The sequence below is a fragment of the Gymnoscopelus braueri genome (genome assembly GCF_963280865.1).
Source record: "Gymnoscopelus braueri genome assembly, chromosome: 6".
Classification (NCBI taxonomy): Eukaryota; Metazoa; Chordata; class Actinopteri; order Myctophiformes; family Myctophidae; genus Gymnoscopelus; species Gymnoscopelus braueri.
This window is the reverse complement of record NC_137607.1, coordinates 8818534-8844149: the sequence shown is the minus strand read 5'-3', so window position 1 is coordinate 8844149 and position 25616 is coordinate 8818534. Positions and strand designations below refer to the sequence as shown.

At 47.5% G+C, this 25616-nt stretch overlaps 1 protein-coding gene across 2 annotated transcripts in view; it reads left to right on the top strand.

The window, feature by feature from the left end:
- Window positions 1-25258, top strand: part of LOC308087225 (myelin-oligodendrocyte glycoprotein-like) — a 37430-nt gene extending 12172 nt beyond the window's left edge. For both annotated transcript variants that reach the window (XM_080430947.1, XM_080430946.1), the window contains exons 2-7: window positions 14874-14963; window positions 19059-19385; window positions 21147-21185; window positions 24259-24297; window positions 24722-24875; window positions 24985-25258. In XM_080430947.1, the coding sequence (XP_080287073.1) occupies window positions 14876-14963; window positions 19059-19385; window positions 21147-21185; window positions 24259-24297; window positions 24722-24875; window positions 24985-25057 (720 nt within the window). In that variant the 5' untranslated portion in view covers window positions 14874-14875 and the 3' untranslated portion in view covers window positions 25058-25258. The remainder of the gene's footprint in view (window positions 1-14873; window positions 14964-19058; window positions 19386-21146; window positions 21186-24258; window positions 24298-24721; window positions 24876-24984) is intronic.
- Window positions 25259-25616: the final 358 nt, after the last annotated feature.

Here is a 25616-nt window from a genome sequence, read left to right as displayed (position 1 = left end):
GGTTTTCCGTACTCTTGTTTTGTAGTAGTGTTTCCTGTCTGCCTTGTTTACTGTTTCCTGTCTTGTCTCACCTCCCTGTGATTATTGTAAACCTAGTCACCTGTGCTCCTTGCCTGTTAGCCTATCCTGTGTTGATTGCCTGTTGTGTTCACCTGCGTCCTGTTAATCCCCTGTCTATTTAAGTCCTGTGTTTGATTCAGTTCCCTGTTGGTTCGTTGCTTACAGTCGTGTGAGTTATTTGTTAGTCCTTGCCTAGTTGATGCTTTGTAGTTCACCTAGCTTTCCCAGTTTAGTTTCCCCTGTACGTCCTCCTTATTCTGACTGCTTACTTGTGTATCGACTCTGCCTGTACCTGGACTTTGATTACTGCCTACTCCCTTTGTTTGGTGTTAATAAACACTTTAATTTGAGCTACGCTGCCTCTGCCTCTCATCTTGCACTTGGGTCCTACACCTCCAGAACCATACCGTGACAGAACGAACCAACCACAATGGACCCAGCAGATGATGCAGAGGTGGATGATTTCACCAAGGCACTTCAATCAATTATCTCCATTATGGACATTTGCCAAGATCCCTCCATCGGTGCCGAACGTAAGATTGAGGGTCTGAAGCAGGCCCTCCGAGTGGCATATTCTAGGCCAGAGCTAGCAGATAAATTTGAGGGGACAATTAAGGGAATGTGGGCCGCTTTGTCCAATGCGCCTGCAAGCCTACGGGCTGCTAGCATTCAGCCTGCTTCTCCACCTGTTCTCCAGCCTGCTAGCCATTGTCCTGCTTGTCCTCAGCCTGCTTCCCAGCTTGCTCTCAAGCCTGCTCACCAGCCTGCACCCCACTCGATCAATCTTGGGTATGTAGGCCTCCGGCCTGTGTGCTCCACACTCGCCCCTGTTGACTCCGCGTTCCCCAAGCCACCCTACGGTGAGACTGTGTCAGCCCTAGACCTTTGGGCTGGGTCTCGCTTGGCCATCGTCAAGGGGAACCGGGCTAGGGGGCGTCATCGCCATGGCCACCGACACCGTCAACGCTCCCAGCTGCCCAGCATCCTGGAGCCTACGCTGCCCAGCTCTCCGCTGCCCAGCACACCGCTGCCCAGCTCTCCGCTGCCCAGCACACCGCTGCCCAGCTCTCCTCTGCTCAGCACGCCGCAGCTCAGCTCTCCGCTGCCCAGCTCTCCGCTGCCCAGCTCTCCGCTGCCCAGCTCTCCGCTGTGCAGCCCACCGCTGCCCAGCTCTCCGCTGCCCAGCACTCCGCTGCCCAGCACACCGCTGCCCAGCTCTCCTCTGCTCAGCACGCCGCAGCTCAGCTCTCCGCTGCCCAGCTCTCCGCTGCCCAGCACTCCGCTGCCCAGCTCTCCGCTGCCCAGCCCTCCGCTGCCCAGCACGCCGCAGCTCAGCACGCCGCAGCTCAGCTCTCCGCTGCCCAGCTCTCCGCTGCCCAGCTCTCCGCTGCCCAGCTCTCCGCTGCTCAGCTCTCCGCTGCCCAGCATCTACGAGGCACCACCGCCCGGCGACCAACGTGCACCACCGCCCGGCGACCGGCGTGCACCACCGCCCGGCGACCGGCGTGCACCACCGCCCGGCGACCAGCGTGCACTACCGCCCGGCGACCGGCGTGCACCACCGCCCGAAGACCGGCGTGCACCACCGCCCGGACACCGGTGTGCACCACCGCCCGGCAACCAGCATGCACCTTTATCCTGCGGTGGTGAGGCTCCACTGCTGACCTGCGACGGTGAGCCTCCTCTTCTGTGCTACGCCGCTGATGCCCTACCAGATGCCGTGTTGGCCGTTCCTGCCGACATCCTACCTGAACCATGGTCGGCCGTCCTTGCCGACACCTTGCCCGTCCTGACTGAATTCTCACCACCTGACGTTCCGTCTGAATTCGCGTCTGCCGACGTTCCGTATGAATTCTCGTCAGCTGATGTCCCGTCTGAATTCACGTCGACTGATGTCCTGCCCGGTGCCTTGTCGGCCGTCCCTGCCGACATGCCACCTGTCCTGCCTGGCGTCTTGCCGATCATCCCCGCTGACGCCATGTCTGTCCAACCCAAACCTACTGTGGCTGTACCTGCTGACGACCTACCAGAGCCCTTGCTAGCCGTCTACGTTAACGACCTGCCTGTGCCCTCTGCGCCCTCGTCACCCGACGATCTGCCAGAGCCCTCACCAGCCGTCTACGTCAACGACCGGCGTGAGCCCTCTGCGCCCTCGTCAGCTGTCCACACCAACGTCCCGTCTGTGTCCTCGTCGGCTGTCCCTGACGACGATCCTCCAGTGTCCTCGTCTGCTGTCCCCGCCGACGTCCCATCATCCCCACCTGAGTCCTTGTCGGCTGCCCCCGCCGACTTTCCCCCTGAACCCTTGTCAGCCATCTCCGATGAACTGTCGTTGTTCTTGGTGCCCGTGTCAGCCTTCCCTCCTGACAACTCTTGCGAACTGTCGTCTGTTGTCACTGCCAAGGCTGACCTAGCACTCCTGCTGCCGGACCCCGAGCCTGACCTTCAGCTGTCAGAGCCCGGGCTTGCACTACAGCAGCAGGACCTCGGGCCTGCACTCCAGCCGCTGGCCCCTAGGCTGGCTCTCCAGTTGCCAGACCCTGGGCTTGCACTCCAGCCGCTGGACCCCGAGACGGCACTTCAGCCACTTGGTCCCGGTTCTCCTCAGGTGCCCCAGTCTCAGTGTCCTCTGTCTACCTTCCCCAGACCTAAAATAGTTGGTAGTCCCATTCCCGGCCCTGTCCATAGTTCTGTCCCTTTCGTACCTAGCCCTCCTGTTTCCCAGCGTAGCCCCCCTTTTCTCCAGTCTCCTAGACTCCCTAAGTTCTACTCTGGAACACCCCACCCTTTGGTCAGTGGTGTAGTTGGTCCCCCCATCTGCCCATTAGCTGCTCTCCCCATCTGTTTGTCTGCGTGTCTTTCTTCCTGTATGTCTGCTAGTCTGTCTGCTACGCTGCTCGTCCGTCTGTCTAGTCCCCCGTCCAACAGTTTCCCTTTCGACCCTTTTACCCGCCTGCTGTGTCAAGCCTCATGTTTGTCCGCCTGCATGGCTGTCTGTCAGTTGATCTGTCTGTCTCTCTGTCTTTCTCAACTTCTCCCTTTCTGCTTGTCTGTGTGTCTGTCTGTGTGTCTGCCCTCCTGTCTTTCGGTGTGAGTGTATGATTGTGCGGTTCCTTTGTCTGTCTGTCTGTGTTTTTTCTTGTTTCTCTGTCTCCGGCATTACAGCTTGCTGCCTGCCCGTCAGCTAGTCTGTGTGATGTCTCTTTGTCTGGTTTGAATGTCTGTATGTTGCCTGTCTGTCTTTTCTCTTTTTGCCCAGTCCTGTGTTCTGCCCCGCCCCTAACCGGTCAGTGTCTCTGCCCCGCCCCAAACCAGTCCCGTCCTGCCCTGTACAGTTCAGATGGCCCCGTGGTTTTGCACTGCCCCTGCCAGGTTTTGTTGTTTCCTTGCCCTTTTTCGGCCCTCGCCCCTCCTGGCCACCACCTCCCGCCCTTGTTTGGTAGTCATGTGGGCCGTCTGGGATCCGTCCCTTGGAGGGGGGGTACTGTCACAGTCCGCTCCTCGGGCTGTGGACGATGACTTTATTATTCGGACCTTGAAGGCCCTTATATGGTGTTGGACTCCTATGGGCTGTTCTTTAGGCCTGGTTAGGCCGTTCTTTATATTCTGCATTTGTATTGTAACTCTGTTGCCCTGGCCTTGGTTTTCCGTACTCTTGTTTTGTAGTAGTGTTTCCTGTCTGCCTTGTTTACTGTTTCCTGTCTTGTCTCACCTCCCTGTGATTATTGTAAACCTAGTCACCTGTGCTCCTTGCCTGTTAGCCTATCCTGTGTTGATTGCCTGTTGTGTTCACCTGCGTCCTGTTAATCCCCTGTCTATTTAAGTCCTGTGTTTGATTCAGTTCCCTGTTGGTTCGTTGCTTACAGTCGTGTGAGTTATTTGTTAGTCCTTGCCTAGTTGATGCTTTGTAGTTCACCTAGCTTTCCCAGTTTAGTTTCCCCTGTACGTCCTCCTTATTCTGACTGCTTACTTGTGTATCGACTCTGCCTGTACCTGGACTTTGATTACTGCCTACTCCCTTTGTTTGGTGTTAATAAACACTTTAATTTGAGCTACGCTGCCTCTGCCTCTCATCTTGCACTTGGGTCCTACACCTCCAGAACCATACCGTGACAAGATACTATCAGATACTATAGGGGATGTGACATCATTCCAAAAAAACAGAAATCCATCCAGCCCAACTATGGGATTTTTAGAAAAACACTCCTAACTCAGTTTCTTTTTTTTATGTTGAAAACCATCCGTTTTCAAGAAAACCAAAGTGAATGATGACAGATAAATGACTGTAAATAAGACCTTTACCAAAGGTGACTCATTGAGGTGTTATGAAATTAGCCTGGAGGTATGAGTGCCTGTTTGTTTAGATGTACTGTGTCTGAGCATGAAGGTTGTTGAAGGTTGTGTGCTCTCACGCAATGATGCCCTGAAACCAACAACCGGTTCTGTCTCTGCAGTCAGGCTCATGAACTGCCTTAAGGACATCAAGTGTTGCATGGCACACACTTTATACAGCTGAATGAAGGCAAGTTGGAAGTTGTCCTGTTTGGCTCCCTCACAGTCACTCCATCACAGGGAATACCAACGGTCTTGGCAACCTGTCCACACTTGTTAAACCCAATGTGAAACACCTTGATGAGATGTTTGATTCTGCCTTAAATTTTAACAAGCAGGTAAAAGGTTTTTATTTTCTAGCTTTGAATTATTTCCAAAATCAAGCCATTTTTCTCTAACCTAGACCTTGAGAAAGTCCTCCAGTCCATTTTTTTGGACTGGGGGGCTCTCTATGTGGGGGGGGCCTATTTAGTTTTAATTTAATTAAGGGTCAGGCTCTGGAACAGTGGATATCAGTCGGCCCATTTTTCTAGAGGCCCCCCCTGATCCTAGGGCCTCTGTGCCTGGGCCCACTTGGCCCGTTTGGGATCCACCACTGCCAAGAGCCAGAGCCTCTGTATGATGTCACAGTTATTACGGGGCCAGAGCTCAGGCACTGAGCTGGGCTCCGTTTTGATGTTGGCATTATTTTTCTTCTGCCACTTTTCGCAGTTCTGGCTGAACCGTGCTGTCACTTTTTACGAAACCATCTACCGCCATATGGTAGATGGTCATGAAAAACTATCAAGAAATAATTCTCACAATCTTTCGTCAAAAGGTGGCGCTATAGCACTCAATTGAAAATGGCAACTTTGAACAGGTACAACTCATGCCCTGTTTGACCTACAGGCATGAAACTTAGATACACATACGTCTCGTCATGCTGAACAACTTTCACCCTCTGACTTTTGACCTCTTACCTTTAGATCTCCCACCATTTTGAATTATATGAAAAACAGTCATTGGCTCTTAAAAGCTTAATTCTTTCAATTATGGAAAATCCGCCACTAACGTTTTGTCGGCAGAGGTCCAAAGTTCATGTGTAAAGAGTTTCGTGCAGATTACTCAAAAATCCTAGGAGGAGATATATTTTAACTATTGCAGTTTTATGAAAATTATTCATCTGCCCCTAACACATACATGCGTACTCACATTTCTTTGAAACTTGGCAGAAATGTAGAGGGTAATTCCAAATATCACTGAAACCAATCTTACTCCAATTGGCCAAAGGGGGGCGCTATAGATTGTTTTTGAAACAGGCATAAATCATGCCTCGTTTGGCCGAAAGTCGAGAAACTTGCTTACACTTGTGCCTTGACTCATGAGGAACACATGTATCACTTTGACCAGTAAGCTCCGCCCTTAGATTTTCCGCAATTTTGAGCAGTTTGAAAAACACTTGTTTTTGGCAGTTCTGGCTTAACCGTGCATACGCTTTTTACGAAACTCTGCCATATGGTAGATGGTCATGAAAAACAATCAAGAAATAATTCTCACACTCATTCGTCAAAGGGTGGCGCTATAGCGCTCAATTGAAAGTGCCAACTTTGAAGAGGTACAACTCATGCCCTGTTTGACCTACAGCCATGAAACTTCGATACACACATGTGTCTCTTCATGCCCAACAACTTTCGTGGTCTGACCTGACCTCTGACCTTTAGATCTCCCACCATTTTGAATTATATGAAAAACATTAATTGGCTCTTAAAAGCATCATTTTTTCAGTTATGGAAAATCCACTGCTAACGTTTTGTTGGCAAATGTCTTAAGTTCATGTGTAAAAAGTTTCGTGCAGATTACTCAAAAATCCAAATAGGAGATAGGTTTTAACTATTGCAGTAGTTATTATTCATCTGCGCCTAACACACACATGCAGACTCACATTTGTTTGAAACGTTTCAGTAATGTAGAGGGTCATTCCAAATATCACTGAAACCAATCTTACTCCAATTGGCCAAAGGGGGACGCTATAGCATTTTTTTGAAAATGCTAATTTTAAACAGGCATAACGCATGCCTTGTTTGGCCGACAGCCATGAAACTTGCTTAAACTTGTGCCTTGACACATGAGGAACACATGTATCACTTTGACCAGTAAGCTCCGCCCTTAGATTTTCCGCAATTTTGAGCAGTTTGAAGAACACTTAAACCCAGGATTTAAACCCGCTATTTGCGTGAAACGGTATCATCTGTCTGACCTCCTTTTTCTCTAGAACAGGTCTGTTGGTCCAATGGCTTCTCGCTTAAGTGTGTGTCTTACAACCTCAAGGTCGCCGGTTCAAGCCTCACTTGATGCAGATTTCATTTAAGTTGCATTGCACACAACATGATTGTGTCAATTAATGCATAATTGCATTGCATAATAAGATAACCTGAAATGCTTATTTGAGAGTATGTTTTTTCAATTTATGACATACTTCATTCTGAAAATAGCCGATCTACAATCTCACAATTTTTCAGATAGCAACGTTTTGTGAGCTTGTAGATCGGCTACTTTCACTAGTTTTCGTTCCGAGGAGACAAAAAATGTCTTTATTAGTAATTGGTAAATGGTTTGTGAACCAGTGATCTATAGTAGTTCGGGACACAGAGGACATATAAATATCAACAGACACTATCAGGGAGGCCATATATCAACAGACACTATCAGGGAGGCCATATATCAACAGACACTATCAGGGAGGCCATATATCTAGTCTAGCTCAATGAGAAGATAGGCAGCCCTTTGAGTCCGTAGGTTGCAGTTTTACCACGGTTCTCCGTTTACTACTCACTATGGGATATCAGCGCCCTCAGGCGTTGGACAGAGCAACACACACGCTCCCGACGCCAAATACTGATTGGCTAAGGGTATGTCACGAGTCCGGAAGACCCGGGAGTATAAAGGCTCCCCCGTGACATAGGCTCTTCCTCTTTTCTCCACTCTGCATGCGAATGCACAGATTATTCACACACAAAAGTTTAGCAAGATTTTTCAACGTAACCCATAGCGGGAGTAAGGATTATTTCCCCACGGGAAAATCTTGCTTAAGTTCTCTCCCGGAACTTATTTTTATTTCTTTCCTATCCACTCAAGTACTTTCCATTTTCCTGGTCTATTTGAAAACGCCGGTTAGTGGCTAACACCGGTTAGCTGCTACTAGGTTTCATTCATTCAGCGGCTAGGCTACTGGTAGCAGCTAGGCTAGGTGCTACTAGCTGAAAAGTTTAGGCCGCTGTGTTCCCAGACCAGGATGGAGCTGCGGATTACCGAGGTGCGACCTCCTCGTCGCCGCAGACGACCCCCATCGTGTCTGCATCTACTGTTTGGGGGTCGACCATGCCCTCGTCGCCAAGGAACGCCAGGGCGAGAGGGATGAGTGCCCAGGGTGCACGTCCTTCACCAGCCAGCAGCTCGACGCCCGGCTTGCCAGGGTAGAGACCCTGGTCGGCTGGGTCAGGAGCGATCCCGGCGAGGCTTCCACCGCCACCAGCACAGGGACCCCAGGGGTGTCGCTCGGGAAGCCACTCATGGGACCCCCGCCGGTGCCGATGCCGAAGCTGAAGCGTCTAGCGTCGGCGACGCTGACGCCACCTTCCGCCGCTGCCGCTGCAAGCAGGGACCTGTCGCCGCCGCAGCTCACCAGCAGCGCCTCTCCCTCCCCCCATCGACACTACGAGTGGGGTGCTTCGTTGGCCGACAGCGCGGAGTCACTGGCCTTCGAAGAGTTGGAGGAAGAGGAGGATGAGTTGGAGCTCGCGCCATACCAGGACGTCCAGGAGGTGTCCATGGCGAGCGCTGACGGTGAAGGCGGAAACCCCGAGACCATCGAGGAAGATGTCCTCGAACCGGTGACGGCGGTTTTTAAGCGGGCCATCGGCAGGTGCGGTTTGGTGCAGCCCGTGGAGAGCCGCAACGCTACCGCTCTCGCAGCAGATTTCCAGGGCCTGGAGGGCCCACCACCGCGAGTGGTGGAGTCCAAGAAGCTGCCAGAGGCAATGGGGTTCAAGACGGCGTTGATGAGCTCCTGGGGGGATCACAACGACCCACAAAGGCTAGCCTTCCCCATTGACCTGATCTCCGCCAGGGACCTGGGTCTGATCGAAGTCCCTCCAATGGACCCTGTGCTGGCTGAAGGGCTGGAGGACATGCAGACAGGTACGGTGGTGCTTGGAGGCACCACACCGTCCTTCTACAACGACGAGCTGAGAAAATCCTCCGCGGCGCTGAAAAAGACTTACGCTGCCGCTGGACAGGTCGCAAAGACCCTCAACGCCGTCACCATCCTCCAGGGCTCCTCTGCCGTGCGGCTCGGAGAGCTGAAGGAGAAATGGGGCGATGACGCGAAAGAGCTGCATCGTTTAAACCAGCTCACCATCTCCTGCACCCAACACGCCATCAATTGGACGGGCCGGGTGTTGGACGACTGCGCGACCATCGAGAGGGTGAGGTGGCTCGACCTCGCCACCTTCACAAAGGACGCGCCCTTCCCCTCACACCAGGTAACCTTTTCTGCGGGGCGGAAAAATACCTGAAGGACTACGAGGGCTCGGAAAGAGGCAGCGGCGGGTCTTTTGGCCCCGAAGCCTCCCCAACCAGGCAGACCTCGCCAGGAGAGGTCTGCCATAAGGGGGAGACCATCCTCGTCTCGCCAGTCCAGTGCCAGCGTGCTCTCGCAACTCCTCGGCCCGTCCCTCCAGAGTGGAAGGGCCCATGTCGCTGGGAGCCGGCGACGTCTGTCGCAAAGACCCCCGCGCCCCCCCTCCTTCTTCCCCCCGATCCACACGACGCGGTGGGAGAGGACGTGGTCGCGGGCAGAATAACTGACACTTGCCCCCCGGTGTTACCGGTTGTTCGGCTGCCCCCCCCACATCCACACGGACGGAGTGGGGGGGATTAGCCCCCCTGGTCACCTCGGGGAAGAGACTTGGCTTTTCCTTGGCCCCGACGGACTTGCAAACAAAAAGACTAAAAATGACAATAGTGTTACAGAGCCAGGCCTCTGCTGTGTTAAATTGTCAAAGTTTTGTTTACCAGGGTGTATGTGTGAAAACAGTGGTTCCAATAAATGCTGTGAAATTTACAAAACCTCTCATCATTTCACCCGCCTCAGAGCTGCGATGCGAAGGGACCCCCCTTGGGGGGGCCCCTCCGTATCAATGCTCCCCACCCATAAGCCCACAGCGCTTGGTCAGTCCCTTTGGAGACTGTCCAAACGCTGCTGGGATGAATACTGTGCATGCTATGAACAAGACAAAGGTAATAAATCCATTGCTAATTCTAAACGCCAATGTACAAGGGTCACGCCAAAATTTCCATTTCTACCATCCATCCAGCAGAGGGCGCCAGAGGCCCACTGTGGGAAGGAAGGTTTGCAAGATGGCGGCGCGGGTCGAGGGTCACCCCAATGTTTACAGCCTGCCGTGCACCGTGTCACGCCAGCCTCTGGAGGGCGACAGAGTGCCTCCTTCAGTAGAGGCGGCTCCGTCGCTTCCTTTAGTCAGGCCAAGGGGCCTAACCAAGATGGCGGCGGACCTTGTAGGCAACAAGGGAATAGTGTGGAACACTTCCGCACTAGGTCACGTGATCCCTACACGCAGACCGTCAGGATCGACGCGACCTCTGTTGTCTCTAGCGGGCTCCACAGCTGTAGCTCCACTGAGCAGAGTTTTAGCGTCTCCGGTTCCCATGGTCACGGTATTACGACCAGTGGAACTAACGACGGCAGCATCCAGCGACAATCCGCTCGCTCAATGCTTGGATCAATGGAAACTTTGCAAGCCGAACCCTTGGGTGCTGCGTACCGTTCGCAAGGGTTACAGACTGCAGTTTTCCAGGAAGCCGCCCATGACAGACAAGGTATTGTACACTCGAGCGTCGGGCCAAGCGGCCAAGACTCTAAGAGAGGAGGTAGCCTCCCTCCTGAGCAAGGGCGCGATAAGGAAATTATCTCCGGATCAGAACCGTCTGGGGTTTTATTCGGAATATTTTCTGGTGAAGAAGAAGGGGGGGGGCGTAAGACCCATATTGAATCTGAAGGGCCTCAACAGGTTCCTGTCGGTTTTTCATTTTCAAATGCTAACAACCGTGAAGTTATTACGCACGGTGCGTTTGGGCGACTGGTGGACGAGCATCGATCTGAAAGATGCTTACTTCCACATTCCAATTTATCCCCCGCACAGAAAGTTCCTGCGCTTCGGCTTCGAAGGGGAAGTGTACGAGTACATGGTTCTCCCTTTTGGTATGTCGTTGAGCCCACGGGTGTTTGTGAAGTGTACCAACGCGGCCATTGCTCCACTACGGAGACAGGGAATCCGTCTGTCGACCTACATCGACGACTGGTTGATAGCCGCAGGCTCGGAGGAGGAGGTGGCGCGGCACACGGCCGTGGCCATCTCCCACCTGACGTCACTGGGTTTCACAATCAACGTCCAGAAGAGCGTTTTGGTTCCGTCCCAGCGGGCCACCTTCTTGGGGATCTCGCTGGACTCGAACACGCTCAGGGCACGTCTATCCAAGGAGAGGATAGACAGCGTTTTGGCTTGTGTGAGGTCTTTCCGCCTGGGGCGGAAAGTTACTTACAAACAATGCATGCAAGCAGTAGGTCTCATGGCTTCGGCCATTCACTTAATACGCTTAGGCAGGCTCTACATGAGACCCGCTCAGAGGTGGCTGAGGGCCTTCGGATCCCACCCACCTCAGGTCGTCGGCTAGTGATGGTGTCTCCATGGTGTGTGGAGGCACTCAGACCATGGTCACAGGCAGCTTTTCTGTCCCAGGGGGTCAGTATAGGAGCTGTGATTTCGTGGAAGGTCATCACCACGGACGCCAGTTTGACGGGGTGGGGAGCCGTCCACGAAGGCAGGTGGACCAGGGGAGTGTGGAGTCCGACACTGCGGTCGGCCCACATCAACTACCTGGAACTGCTGGCGGTTTTCCTCGCTCTGAAACATTTCGAGGCACAGATCTTGGGTTGTCATGTCTCGGTCAGAACGGACAATACTACAACCATGTGTTTTATCAACAAGCAGGGAGGCCTGACCTCCCTGGTGTTGGATGGTCTAGCACGCGAGATGACGCTTTGGTGCGATTCACGGCTCGCGTCCATACGGGCGTCTCATGTACCGGGCCTCCTGAACCACGGAGCGGACTTGCTGTCCAGAGGCGGTCTCCGGTACGGAGAATGGTCACTCAATCCGATGGTGGCGGAACAGATCTGGTGCAGGTTCGGTCGCCCCCAGATCGATTTGTTTGCCTCCAAAGAGAACGCGAAGTGTTCTCGGTTTTTCTCAGTGAAGGCGGGGGACCGTTCCATGGGCATGGACGCCTTGGCACACAGTTGGCCGAGTGAACTGCTTTATGCCTTCCCGCCAATGGAGTTGATCCTCCCCACTTTGGAGAGGGTCAGGCTCCAGGGGTTGTCGGTGTTGCTGGTGGCCCCAGCGTGGGGCACGTGGAGGTCGGAGATAGCTCCGCTCCTTTACGATGCGCCTCTGGCCCTCCCTCTCATAGCAGACCTGGTGAGGCAGGGAGGGAACGAGCTGTTCCACGGGCACCCTCAGGACCTAGACCTGTGGGTTTGGCCCGTGAGAGGGCGAATTTGAACTCGTGTGGCCTCCCCCCTGACGTGGTGGCTACCATCCAGGGCGCGAGGGCCATGTCCACGAGGGAGGCTTATGAGGTCAGATGGAATATGTTCGCATCTTGGTGTCTGGAGCAGTCACCAGTGGTGGTGGCTTTCCAGGCCCCGGTGGGCAGCATTCTTACTTTTCTACAGAGAAGGTTAGATCAGGGTTTATCCTTCTCGACAGTGAAAGTGTATTTGGCGGCCATTTCGGCTTGCCACCTAGGTTTCGACGATGGCAAGACGGTGGGTCAGCATAACTTCATGCGCCGGTTTATGAACGGCGCCAGGAGAGCTAGACCGGTTAACAGGCCGCTGTTCCCAGTCTGGGATTTGACGGTGGTGCTGAATGCACTGTGCCGTCCCCCGTTCGAGCCTTTTGAGTGTGTGGATCTGAGGGTCATTAGTCTCAAAACGGTCCTCTTGGTGGCCCTGTCTACGGCTAAACGGGTCAGTGACATGCACGCGCCCTCGGTGAGTCCGGAGTGCATGCATTTTCTGAACAACGACAGGAGGGTTTTGCTTAAACCAAACCTGGCGTTCGTTACAAAGACCGGGGTGGTGGCCCCGGATCCGGTTGAATTGGTGGCTTTTCATCCACCTCCCTTCGTTTCGGCGGAGGACAGGCGGTTACATTGCCTCTGTCCGGTGAGAGCTTTGAAGCTCTATTGCCAGAGGACGGCGGCCAATCGTTCATCGACGCAACTCTTTGTCTCTTTTGGCGTGGGGGTTCAGAGGAAGGCGGTCACCAAGGCAACGCTTTCTAGATGGATCCGAGATGCCATTAAGCTGGCTTATGTGAGTAGTGGTGTCCCAGTCCCGGGGGGTCTGAGGGCCCACTCTACTAGAGGCATGGCTACGTCCTGGGCTCTCTACAAGGGAGCTTCGATCCAGGAGATTTGTTCAGCTGCAAATTGGTCGTCACCATCGACTTTTGCGGCCTTTTACAGCCTGGACGTGGCGGCGTCATCAGTGGCGCACGCGGTCCTGGGTGTGGCTGCTGCCTCCAGGTCAGTGGAGGATAGGGAGTAGGCTTGGGGCCTTTCTCCATATCTTTCGACTTCCTCTTTAGGTTTCCTTGGGACCAGCAGGGCTGTGTCTCGGGGAATAGGGCCCTGTTCCTCATTGTTTATGAGGCGGATTGTGTCAGCCTGTTAGAGAATAAGGCAGACTCTAGAGTCTGTCAGGGCCTAAATCTTATTATCTATCCCGCACCCCAGCCCGGTGGGCTGGGGGGCGCCGAGGGGCCATAAGGTCGTGGACCTATGGCCTGGGGGGTCAAAGGTCACGTCCGTGGGGACGTGACCTAGGGGCTGAGGGGCGTGCGGGCCTGTCAGGGTTGTGTGGCTCATTACCTCAAGGGGGGTTTATGAATCCCATAGTGAGTAGTAAACGGAGAACCGTGGTAAAACTAGAGGTTACTAATGTAACCCCGGTTTTAGTAGGTTCGGAGTTTACTACTCACCAGACACCCCTTTCTGTGCGCATTTGGCATGCAGAGAGGAGAATGTTAAGAGGAAGAGCCTATGTCACGGGGGAGCCTTTATACTCCCGGGTCTTCCGGACTCGTGACATACCCTTAGCCAATCAGTATTTGGCGTCGGGAGCGTGTGTGTTGCTCTGTCCAACGCCTGAGGGCGCTGATATCCCATAGTGAGTAGTAAACTCCGAACCTACTAAAACCGGGGTTACATTCGTAACCTCTAGTTTCGATCCCTGTCCCCGACAATGTATTGAAGTGATCATGATTTGGCATTATTAGGTTTACACATATTGTTTCTTATAGGATAGGCTTAGGCATTTTACTGAGCTTAGGGTTAGTGATCGTTTAAAATGCTCATGTTAATTGCATGGTCTTCTTTCTCTCAAGTTCAGTCTTCTATGTTTCTATGGCTTATTGTGCATATTACTTATCATTGCTTCTTTATTTCTTCTCTCTGCAATTGCTGGCCCCGTATTATCGCTGCTTGCAGCTATATTTATTATTATTATTCTGTCTGTGCACCTCTTTCTCGCTGGGCATGGTTTCAGGCCAATCGCCTCGTGTAGCCAGACTATATCACTGTGTGGATATGAGTCTGGTGCTTCTATGAGGACGTTTTTTTCCAAGGGGCGGGATCAAAACAATGGCTCTAGACGCAATTGGTTAGACAGTCTCACATATTTGAATACTGGGCCCTGATTGGTCACCCCAGACTTCGGGAGCAGGAAATGGATTCACAATGGAGCGGTGCCAGACCCAAATCACTGAGGGCAATTTTATTTTTGCACTGGCAGATTCGTCTGGTCCTAGACTAAATCCAAACCCCAATTATATGATGTAAATCTTCATAACATTTTAATTTAATATTTCCAAAAATATACATAATGTGAAATGAATGTGGCACTGATCAGTCCAGTGGTTTGCTAGATTAACCCTGGCCTAGACAGACAAATAAATGGGTTTACAGCTAGTTTGTTTTCCTGCACAGCTTAAAATGGATCTGATATCTGGATGTCTACGTTTGAATGCCTTGTGTTTGAGCGCACTCTGTAGTAATCCAACATCTGGTGTATTATACACATAGTCAACACATACTGTATGTTTTACATTCCCTCAAAGTTTAAGTTATAAATCTATTTAGTTTTTAAGGATAGCTTAGTTTGATTAAATAATCATTAAAAAGTATTTATTATGTGAATTAATTTAGAACAGGGATTCGGTCACTACATAGAGGTGTGCAATTATATGCAAATAATGCACATTTTCTGGCCAATCAGAATCGAGATTCTACGTGATCATGATATAACTCATATTGATATATGGAACTAAGCTTTCTTTTTTTTCCATTGTTTTTAGATATGAAGATGACGTACCCACATGTGATCCACGATCAGAGACATTCCTCAAGTCTTCTGTTAATTTCACTTCTGTATCTCTTCAGTGGAGGTAAATAACAATTAATTCATACGTTATTATAACTATACAGTATAATAATTATACAGTGTTATAAGCAGATTATAAAGCATTAAAGGTGTGTTATAATACATTATAGACATGGGATGCATAGCGGTGAGGTGTCATTTTGTTGTGGAAGAAGTCATTGTATGTGTTTATGAGTCATTGGATGGGTTTGTATTGGACATTGTGTATTGGACATTGTTTATTGCTCAGTGGGTGTGAACAATGAATCGTGCTGTTTGGTTGTCTGGAAATCCATAATAATTAATTAATATGTTTCTCCATGTTTGATTGATGATGTCTTTAAAAGTTAATTGTGTACATGCATGGTTTTGGCTTAACCAATCAATCCCAGCTTGATCAATCCTCAGCCTCCAAATTGAATCATCTGTTGTTGAACTGAGAAATCTGTAAATACAACTTTAAATTCAACAGATCTTGAGCCAGCTTTCTGGAATACATCCCTGACATGTTATGTGTCTAAATAACATACATAACATATGTCTACAAATAACATAACATTACATTACATAACAAGCATTTGTCTAAATAGTCAATTAGCAGGGAGTGAAGTGGAAGTGAGCAAAACCTTTGACACAATGTTATGCTCCCCCCATGTGTGTGACATTACATTACATTTGTCTAATATTGCCCCCATGTGTTCAAAATATGTAACGTCTACTCTGACACAGTAGACTTGATTAGACATTGGTGGAAGTGGAACGTCATACAAATGAAACAGCTGTCGTTGACCAATGATTAGGATTAGGATTATTGTTTTTTTAAATTAAGTAAACAGATTATTTTACTGGAACAGATTTTTGTTGAATTTCTGTTATTGTCCACCCAGGATGAACAGCAACAGACAATATTAAGTATGTAACTGAGTATTTAATCAGGTAACCTAACTAACTAGCTGCAGAAATCTGATTCTGAACATATTCATATATTGGCTATATTAAATTATTCTGGGTTACATTATCAATTATGTGAATTTTATTCAAATAAATCACGTGACAAGGTAGAATGTGTATCAAAACTGATCATGTTGTTCCCATACATTGTGCGCCTTGTAGTCTATCCCCAATTTATTGAATTGTGTAAATAACTAAATCAAAATTTCAGATCATCCAGACTCATGAATGAATACTTACTTACTTTTGATTGATTGAATATTTTGACATTTTTAGAAGTACAACGGGTTAAATACTAAAAATGGATGAGACACAAACAAAAAAGCTTGTTTCCATTTGGTAGGTCCCCCGTCTAGGGGAAAAAGGGATGCAACATAAACTGGGAGTGAAACCCGTTTTTATTAATAATTTAAGATATTTTACATGAATTAAAGACACTTTAAAAAAATCATAAATGACACACAGAGCAACTCAGAGAAATAAATATAATCACCCTAAATCTAGCCTTGATTTTAAACAGTAACCTGACAAACACAAAATAAAGTTACACCAAAACTACTTTTTCTCTACTCTAATTTAAGCTAACCAAAATATGAATTAATACAAAAAGCTGGCTTCCGTGGCCCAGTGCTTTCACATATAACAAAATGACTTAAGGACTCTAAACACACCAACTTAAAAACTAATACAAAGTACACCAAGTGTGGGGGTGGACTAGCCCTAGAATGTCTGTGATCTTACATACATTTCATGTATTCCAAATACACAGTCATAGGTCCCTCTGTACGACGCGCTGTGTAGTCACGATCTGCGCGGGCGTAAAAGTGCTCTAAACTCCGTCTGTACTCACCCATTAATTAATACCTAAGACTTGGAGTCAGATATTGTCCTCTAGTTTCATATCCATTTGAAAGTTCTGCCAGAAAACGTATGTTTAGTGAAATATCTCCACTTTTCCACAAGCTGCACACGGACGACTTTCTGTACGGGCGAGGGGCCCGGAATGAGCGCAGGACTGAATATATCTAAACTTCCTTTGGGACGCATAAATGTTTGGGGCACACAATTGGCAAATGGAGTGATTCATTACCCCGCACCAATCACAAGCACCTGTCAATTGTGTACCCCATTCGTTTTTGCTTGTGTCAATTTGTGATGACGTTTGTGATGATCAGAGGATGTTTGGGTAAATTCGGTCCTTCACTCAAGTCGGGCCCCTAGCCCTAGCTCTATGACTGTGTATTTGGAATACATGAAATGTATGTAAGATCACAGGCATTCTAGGGCTAGGGGTGGACAGCACCACTTCAAGTGCTGCCATAGACTACAGGTGTTCACAGGTCTTAAATAGTCTTCTCCAGTCTTCTCCACCCAATTACCAGAAGCAAGGTGATGGTCAGCACCTGGAAGTGAACACACAATCCTGTATTACATACACTGACACCCACACAATACTCACACTCGTAGCACCATTGTATTGTGGCCCATTAAACATTCAACACACAAACACCTAAACTGGACAAACAACGGTGCACAAACAACGATACAAAATATCAAATATCAAAATATATAGTTTAAAACAATTCATGATAATAACATAAAAAAGAGGTGGGGGGCCAAAACTGTTCTCAGAACAGTGCAATAATTTCTCATAGCACTAATACCACCCATACAAAAGGGTCTATCACAATAAAAAAATATTACCACCATGTTGTACAGCCATAGCTGAAGGGTCAGAGAGCATGGTAAACAGGAGGTCCCAAGTTTGAGCCCTGGCAATGTGTCGAGATGTTCCTATGCAAGACACTCACCCCAACTGCTCCCCCCATGCACTGAATCTCCCTAGGATCAAATACTGTACGTCTAAATTATTATTAATTAATTAAGACACTAAGTCGGTCAATCGCTACAACAACAATGTCATCAAATTGTGCAGCACCTAATTTATTTCCTGAACCCCATTTACAGTATTTGCATCAAAACAGGACATACTGTGTACATAGTGTTGCTGTCAATGTAAAGAAAATTTGGACACACACGCACGCACGCACGCACGCAGGCAGGCACACACACACACACACACACACACACACACACACACACACACACACACACACACACACACACACACACACACACACACACACACACACACACACACACACACACACCATGTTTATGATGCTCTTTCATCTAGACTCTAGAGTATGTTTGTTTGTTTTACTTGTTTATGTATATATTTTCACTGCTGCACATTATGCACAACCAATTGCCCCTCTAGGGGACAAACGGTACAGTCAAGTTCTACTTGCCTCTCATTGGTCATACATTTTTCGTGCTCCATTTCTACATAGAAAGAGTGCACTGGAACCCATAGCATTTTTATGTTTGAGTATTATGTCAACAATTTGCATCTGTGTTATGGAATTGACATCATGCTGGCCTTATCTTTTGTACAAACACCATGCTCATTTTGTACACAGTAGTTGGCATGAAATGACAACTGTGTCAATGTGAATGGGAATTGTGACATCAACAATCTTTTTTGACTGTCAAAGTGGAATGAGAATTGCATTTACTCTATGACAGCTGCGAGTGTGTTTAGTTGCATAAAATCGTGCATTTCTTAAGGCCAATTGCCTTAAGAAATTCAATCAAGCAATTGAGGAAAAGCTGTTACCTTAGTTATTACTTCTCACCAAAATTGGCAGAATTGTTCCCCTTGTTCACACATACTGTAGTATTACACAACACATTAATATCCAAGACTAACTATTTCATTTATTTCATTTTATTTATCTTGGTTGACCCTTGGGCTCCTTGGGGAGCATGACAAATAAATGGTCAGAAAAAAGTGGATATTTCATATCAAACTATTCATTGGTAACTGCAATTTGCAGTGGAAAATGTTCCTTTTTTCTGGTAAATATTGCTTCATCACCATCTAATAGTCGTGATGTGTGGATGTACTCATTACACAAACAGCAGTTTAAATGTTTGTGATTTAATCGCAGGAAAACACTCCTGGTGTGTAAGGACCTTTCTGTTTCATTATAACTGCTGATTCTGCTATAACACCTGAATTTACGTCTGGGGAATGGGGATGAATTATGTTTTATCTCAACTCATCTAATCTCATCTCGTCTCGTCTCGTCTCATCTTCCTCCAGGGAAATGTCTGCTAGTGAATACATCTGTTGGAGATGATGCTGTTCTTCCATGTGAGGTTGATCCTACCACTGATGCTACTGACCTGGCTGTACACTGGTCCAGGCCGGATCTACCACATGAACAATATGTACATTTCCAGAGGAACAGGAAAGACCTAGTTCATCATAAGTATTCTTCCTACAAGGGAAGAACATCCCTCTTCAAGGATGAATTGAAGAAAGGCAACGTGTCCCTCAAACTCTCCAAAGTGGAATCATCTGATGAGGGAAACTACACATGCTTCATTCCTGCATTCCAGAAGGAATTCACTATTCAGCTCATTGTTGGTAAGTACTGTGAAATTATTATTGACAAAGAACATGTTCATTCAAAAAAGTGTTATACATTGCTGAAATACTTTTCATGGATCAGGCTTTGTCACTTTTGAAATGTCCTTAGATTGCCTGGTAGTTGTTTTGTTAAACGTTTCTGCCCAAACAACGTAACTTGTGTAACTTAACACAGCACAACTGCATGGAGCATGCTGGTCAGTTATCTTAACTCACAAAAAACACATTGAACATCCTGTTAAACCTTCAAATTAAAACTATCTGATGACGTAAACAACGACACATGTGTGCTGCGTAGATGCGCGTTCGCGCGTGGCTTAAGCTCGCTCCTCCGTCTTCACTTGATTTCTGTACAAACCTGACCACTGAATGTAGCGCTGTTGTTGAAGGCTGCTATCTTTTTTTACACACTTTTCAATAGGATTTACATTTTACACGGGTAAACAGGCGGACAACGGGTCGTTTATTTGACGGGCGGGGCGGGTCTGGTTCGTATTTTGAAATAATCACGGGTGACGGGTCGGTCTACGGATCTGAGTATTGACGGGCGGGGTGGGCGCGGTTTCTCAAAATTGGACCCGTGCAGGACTCTGCTTTGAGGGTAACCAGCTAGTCTCTCCCATCTAATCTCTGAACACCAGGCAGCATTATAGAAGGCGATATATTACATCTCCTGTTGCACACCATTTTGCAGATAGTCACAAACTTGAGCATTTTAGATGCCTTGGTATAAAAGAGTTGCTTTGCAGAGAGAATGTTATTGTCTCCGCCAGGCCGATTTGGGTCTGGCACCGCTCCATAGAGAATCCATTTCCTGCTCCAGAAGACGTGGGTAACCAATCAGGGCCCAGTATTAAAATATGGGAGACTGTGATAAGTAGTTGGTTGTAGGTCTAACCAATTGCGTACAGAGCCATTGTTTTGATCCTGCCCCCTTGGAAAAAACTGCCTCATAGAGGCACCAGACTCATATCCACGCAATGATATAGTCTGGCTACGCGAGGCTAGCAAGATTTTACCTGTCAATTTTTGGCTTCAGTGCAAATGTGGTCACTGCCTCTCCACCAGAGCTATGCCACTTGGCATAATAGGATGAATGCATATTGTTCTCTCCATTCCTCTTTGAATTGACGATTTTCAGTGTACTGTGTTCACCTTTCTTTTACTGACGAACTTTGAACATGCTATTTTCATTCACATTGGAAATCTAGGCTTCAACTGTTGCTAAAACTGCTGCAAAAAAATAAAAGGCCACTGGTTCTAGCGCACTAGCACACTGGTCAAAAGTGAAAGGAAGTAACCTCGGCACTGTGAACTCTCAATGACCCCAATCAACAACCTGTCTGCTCCTCAACTAGCTGTTGTCCCGGAGATGACCCATAATACAAGTGTACTACAAAAAAAGAGAAACCACATTTTTAATGGACTTGTCCTTGAAGATTTATTACTTGTGGGACAAGCCTTAATGTCGACCCCTGACTATAGTGTTGTGGACTACACAGAGAAGCAGTCTCATGAAACAGAGACTTTTGAGTCGCGGTAATTAACAGCTAGGCACATACCTATCAGTCTCACATTAAGACGTTGTGTCTGTGCATCAACCCATCGCAATGTCTCAAACTGATGATGCGATTTTGACGCACTGGTGTGTAGCAGTGGTAGTAATAGTAACAGTAGGTCATAATTAGTAACAGTATAAAGGCAGATAGATTATGCTAGTTAATGAAGTGATTCACTTTTACCCTTGTGTCATTACAGACTCCAGATATCCAATCAGCTTTGAACGCAGTGTCTCTGGTGAGTACCTGTAATACATGCAGTACTTGTAATACATGCAGTACCAGTAATACATGCAGTACCAGTAATACATGCAGTACCAGTAATCAGTGATGTTATGCTCATTTGGGAAGTGATTGCACTCTATTTTAATGACGTCACGTGCACGCGCACTTGCACGTGCGCGCTCTCCCGTGCATGTGCATAAATGTTCCCTCACGCGCTCAGTGCGCACTGCTCACAGAACAGCTCCAACCAGCATTATGATTATTAAATGTGCATAAATAGTAGGAAACATGTTTGTATAGGAAATGACTAGTTTTTGTTTAGTTTTTGTAAATGTTGCCTTGAAATAGAGAAGCTGAAAAGGGTGGCAGGATGTAGGCTATATAAAAAAATTATGTCAACAGATATGGTGGAAAAACAAACAATGTTTTAAATGTAATTGTAGTCTTAGTTACATTGTTAATTTAGTTTGTATTTACTTTTCTAGTTTAAGTTAATTCAATTAAAGACATTGTTGTACACACAAACACAAAAGCAAACTTAAAATAATCAGACAACTTGTTTACTTGAACTACTTTACTTTGAGGGGGAAAAAACAAGCGCACTGAGAAAGGAGGCTGTGTAGGCTGTGTGTGTGTGTGTGTGTGTGTGTGTGTGTGTGTGTGTGTGTGTGTGTGTGTGTGTGTGTGTGTGTGTGTGTGTGTGTGTGTGTGTGTGTGTGGGGAGGGGGGGGTGAGTGAGTCAGGGTGAGACAGAGGAGAGGAGGGCGGGATGGAGATACGGGGGCAGACAGAGTTTGCGACGCAGGTGAGAAAGATGACACCTCCAATCTTATACAGTGTATGTGAGGACGTAGTTGAACACACCTGACGACCTGAGCTATTGTTATGCTAAGTAGCCAGGTACTCGCTCGGCGCACGGATCGAGTGGAACGCATTCTTGCATGCACGCGCGTGCACCTCGCGTGCACGCACATCCGTGCATGTGTAATACCACGAGACCAGATTTACCTAAATCTGTTTTTCCGACCAGCATGCAAATGGATGCCATGGAATGTCACCTACCGCATGGCGCACGCCAATCAAAGCCTCATCAAAGACATGCATAACCACCTGATAGGCATGCATGCACCACGTGACTCCCATAGGAAATGAATTGAAATGGCTGTGTCCCCCCTTCTCCCCCAGCGTATCCAACACGTTATCGCACATCAATGTGACATTTGCGTGCGACATCGTGTCAGAGTGAGTTACCCCCTCCCCCGCGTCCAACATGCCCCGGGTTAGAGGGAAGGGGAGGAGGGGCGGCTCGCACGCTCAACGCGAGGTAGCACGTCACTCCCATTGAAAATTAATGGTCCGGCGCCCAGACCCCTGAACTTGCAAACTGGTGTATCAAATCCAGTCCATCATACACCTATTGCTCAAAGGCTGCAATATATATGCCTATACAACACAGTCAATACAGTCCTTTACAGTTTCATAGACCAACAACTGCCATTTCTTCACTCACAATATAAACAATGGCTTAAATCATCCCAAGCAATTATGCTGTTTTTGTTTAGTTTAGTTTTATTATGCTGTCTATACTATTGACTTTGCAGCAGCTGTCTATAGACTCTATAGAAGCCAACCTTAAATAAGTAGGTTACTATTATGTACCTGTACACAAGATTTAAATACCACCTTGAACTGAACATTATGCATTATCAGTGGTGTCAGTCAGTGGACTCATCCACTGTCACAGCTAAAATGCACTGTCTATGTTTTATTATCATCGTCAGCATCAGCAGCAGCATCAGCAGCCAGTATTTCAGTTCTACTGGCTGCTGGAATCAGAGAGTGGAGTGCAAGATTTTAGCCTGGGACCAGACGAATCTGCGAGTGCAAAAAAATGTCACTCTGCGATTTGGGTCTGGCACCGCTCCATAGAGAATCCATTTCCTGCTCCAGAAGACGTGGGTAACCAATCAGGGCCCAGTATTAAAATATGGGAGACTGTGATTGGTAGTTGGTTGTAGGTCTAACCAATTGCGTACAGAGCCATTGCTTTGATCCCGCCCCCTTGAAAAAAAAACTGCCTCATAGAGGCACCAGACTCATATCCACGCAGTGATATAGTCTGGCTACGCGAGGCTAGCAAGATTTTACCTGTCAATTTTTGGCTTCAGTGCAAATGTGGTCACTGCCTCTCCACCAGAGCTATGCCACTTGGCATAATAGGATGAATAAGGATAATTCCTTTTAACAGGTCGTTCATGAAAGTCCTTGCGGTCTTGTTTCCAATGAGAACCTGTGAGCAATTGGGGTTAAGAGTCTTGCTCAGGGACAAATTTCATATCATCGGCACATATGCTGGGATAGCCTGGAATCAAACCTGGGGCAACCAGGGCCAGCTCTGGTTCCCTAGGCGGGCTCACTAACCACTCAGCTATGGCCACCCCATAACTGTTGCTGTTTTTGCATATTGTTCTCTCCATTCCTCTTTGAATTGACGATTTTCAGTGTACTGTGTTCACCTTTCTTTTACTGACGAACTTTGAACATGCTATTTTCATTCACATTGGAAATCTAGGCTTCAACTGTTGCTAAAACTGCTGCAAAAAAATAAAAGTAGGCCACTGGTTCTAGCGCACTAGCACACTGGTCAAAAGTGAAAGGAAGTAACCTCGGCACTGTGAACTCTCAATGACCCCAATCAACAACCTGTCTGCTCCTCAACTAGCAATTGTCCCGGAGATGACCCATAATACAAGTGTACTACAAAAAAAGAGAAACCAAGTCACTTGTCCAATGGACAAGTACATTTTTGTACTTGTTGTGGACTACACAGAGAAGCAGTCTCATGAAACAGAGACTTTTGAGTCGCGGTAATTAACAGCTAGGCACATACCTATCAGTCTCACATTAAGACGTTGTGTCTGTGCATCAACCCATCGCAATGTCTCAAACTGATGATGCGATTTTGACGCACTGGTGTGTAGCAGTGGTAGTAATAGTAACAGTAGGTCATAATTAGTAACAGTATAAAGGCAGATAGATTATGCTAGTTAATGAAGTGATTCACTTTTACCCTTGTGTCATTACAGACTCCAGATATCCAATCAGCTTTGAACGCAGTGTCTCTGGTGAGTACCTGTAATACATGCAGCTAAAGACCTGTCTGTTTTTTATTTCTATTTTGTTTAAAAACAGACACATTAATCTTTCATAGTTCTGTTTTATTTTATTTTATTGTACTCTCTTAACACACTGTGTCTTAAGGTCTTCATGCTTAATGTTTTCTATAAAGCACATTGAATTGCCTTGTTGTGCTCCACAAATAAGCGTGCATGCGTGCATGCGTGCGTGCGTGCGTGCGTGCGTGCGTGCGTGCGTGCGTGCGTGCGTGTGTGTGTTTCAGTACCTGTATACTTGTGTATCATATCATTGAGTGGGAAAAATCACTGATAAAAGCTATTGATTATTGAGCTGTAACAATATTCGATCATGGAGCTGTAAGGAGGATGGATGACTGAACCTCTGTTCTTCATCTGTCATTCTATCTCTCAGGGGGAGAGTTTCCCTGGTGGGGTGGTCTTATCATCGCCCTCGGCATCATCATCATCATCATCATCAGTGTCCTGGTGGTTTATAAGAGACAAAGCATTATGGAGTTTGGCCGCAGATTCAGCGGACCTGCATATCCAGCTGACACCACGGACAGGTACTGTACAATGATTCATGTTGGAATTAATGTCAACTTACCTCAGTGTCTTTTACCTCAACCATTATTTTTGCAAATGGTCACCCATGTCACTCTATCTTCTGTCCAGGTCTATGAATAGAGTCTCTGTGGACAAACTTCAAGGTCTGAAGGTGGTTGGAACATCTACTCCACTCATGTAGCCTCACCTTCCAGCTGCACTTCTTTCTGTCTCTCTCTGTTCCAAAGCTTACTCCCTACCAGTTATTTTGTGTGTGTGTGTGTGTGTGTGTGTGTGTGTGTGTGTGTGTGTGTGTGTGTGTGTGTGTGTGTGTGTGTGTGTGTGTGTGTGTGTGTGTGTGTGTGTGTGTGTGTGTGTGTGTGTGTGTGTGTGTGTGTGTGTTTACTCCACTTCAATTATTTGAAAACTTTGGACGTATGGTCACCCTAAACTAGTTACTTTGTAGATTAGAATTATATTTAAACTTTTGCTATTTGAAAATAGCTGATCTACAAGCACACAATGTGTCACATTGGGAGCTTGTAGATCTGCTATTTTCAAAAGATTTTTATACATTTGAAAACTTGAAATGGGACATTCTGCATAGAGAGTATGTTACTTTTAGTACTTCAGTATATTTTGACGCCAATACTTTTGTACTTTTACAAGATAATACATCAAAATACATCATAATACAAATGCATAAAACTAGTAATCTAATAATAAAGTAATATACATAAGTAAACCAATAATCTAATCAT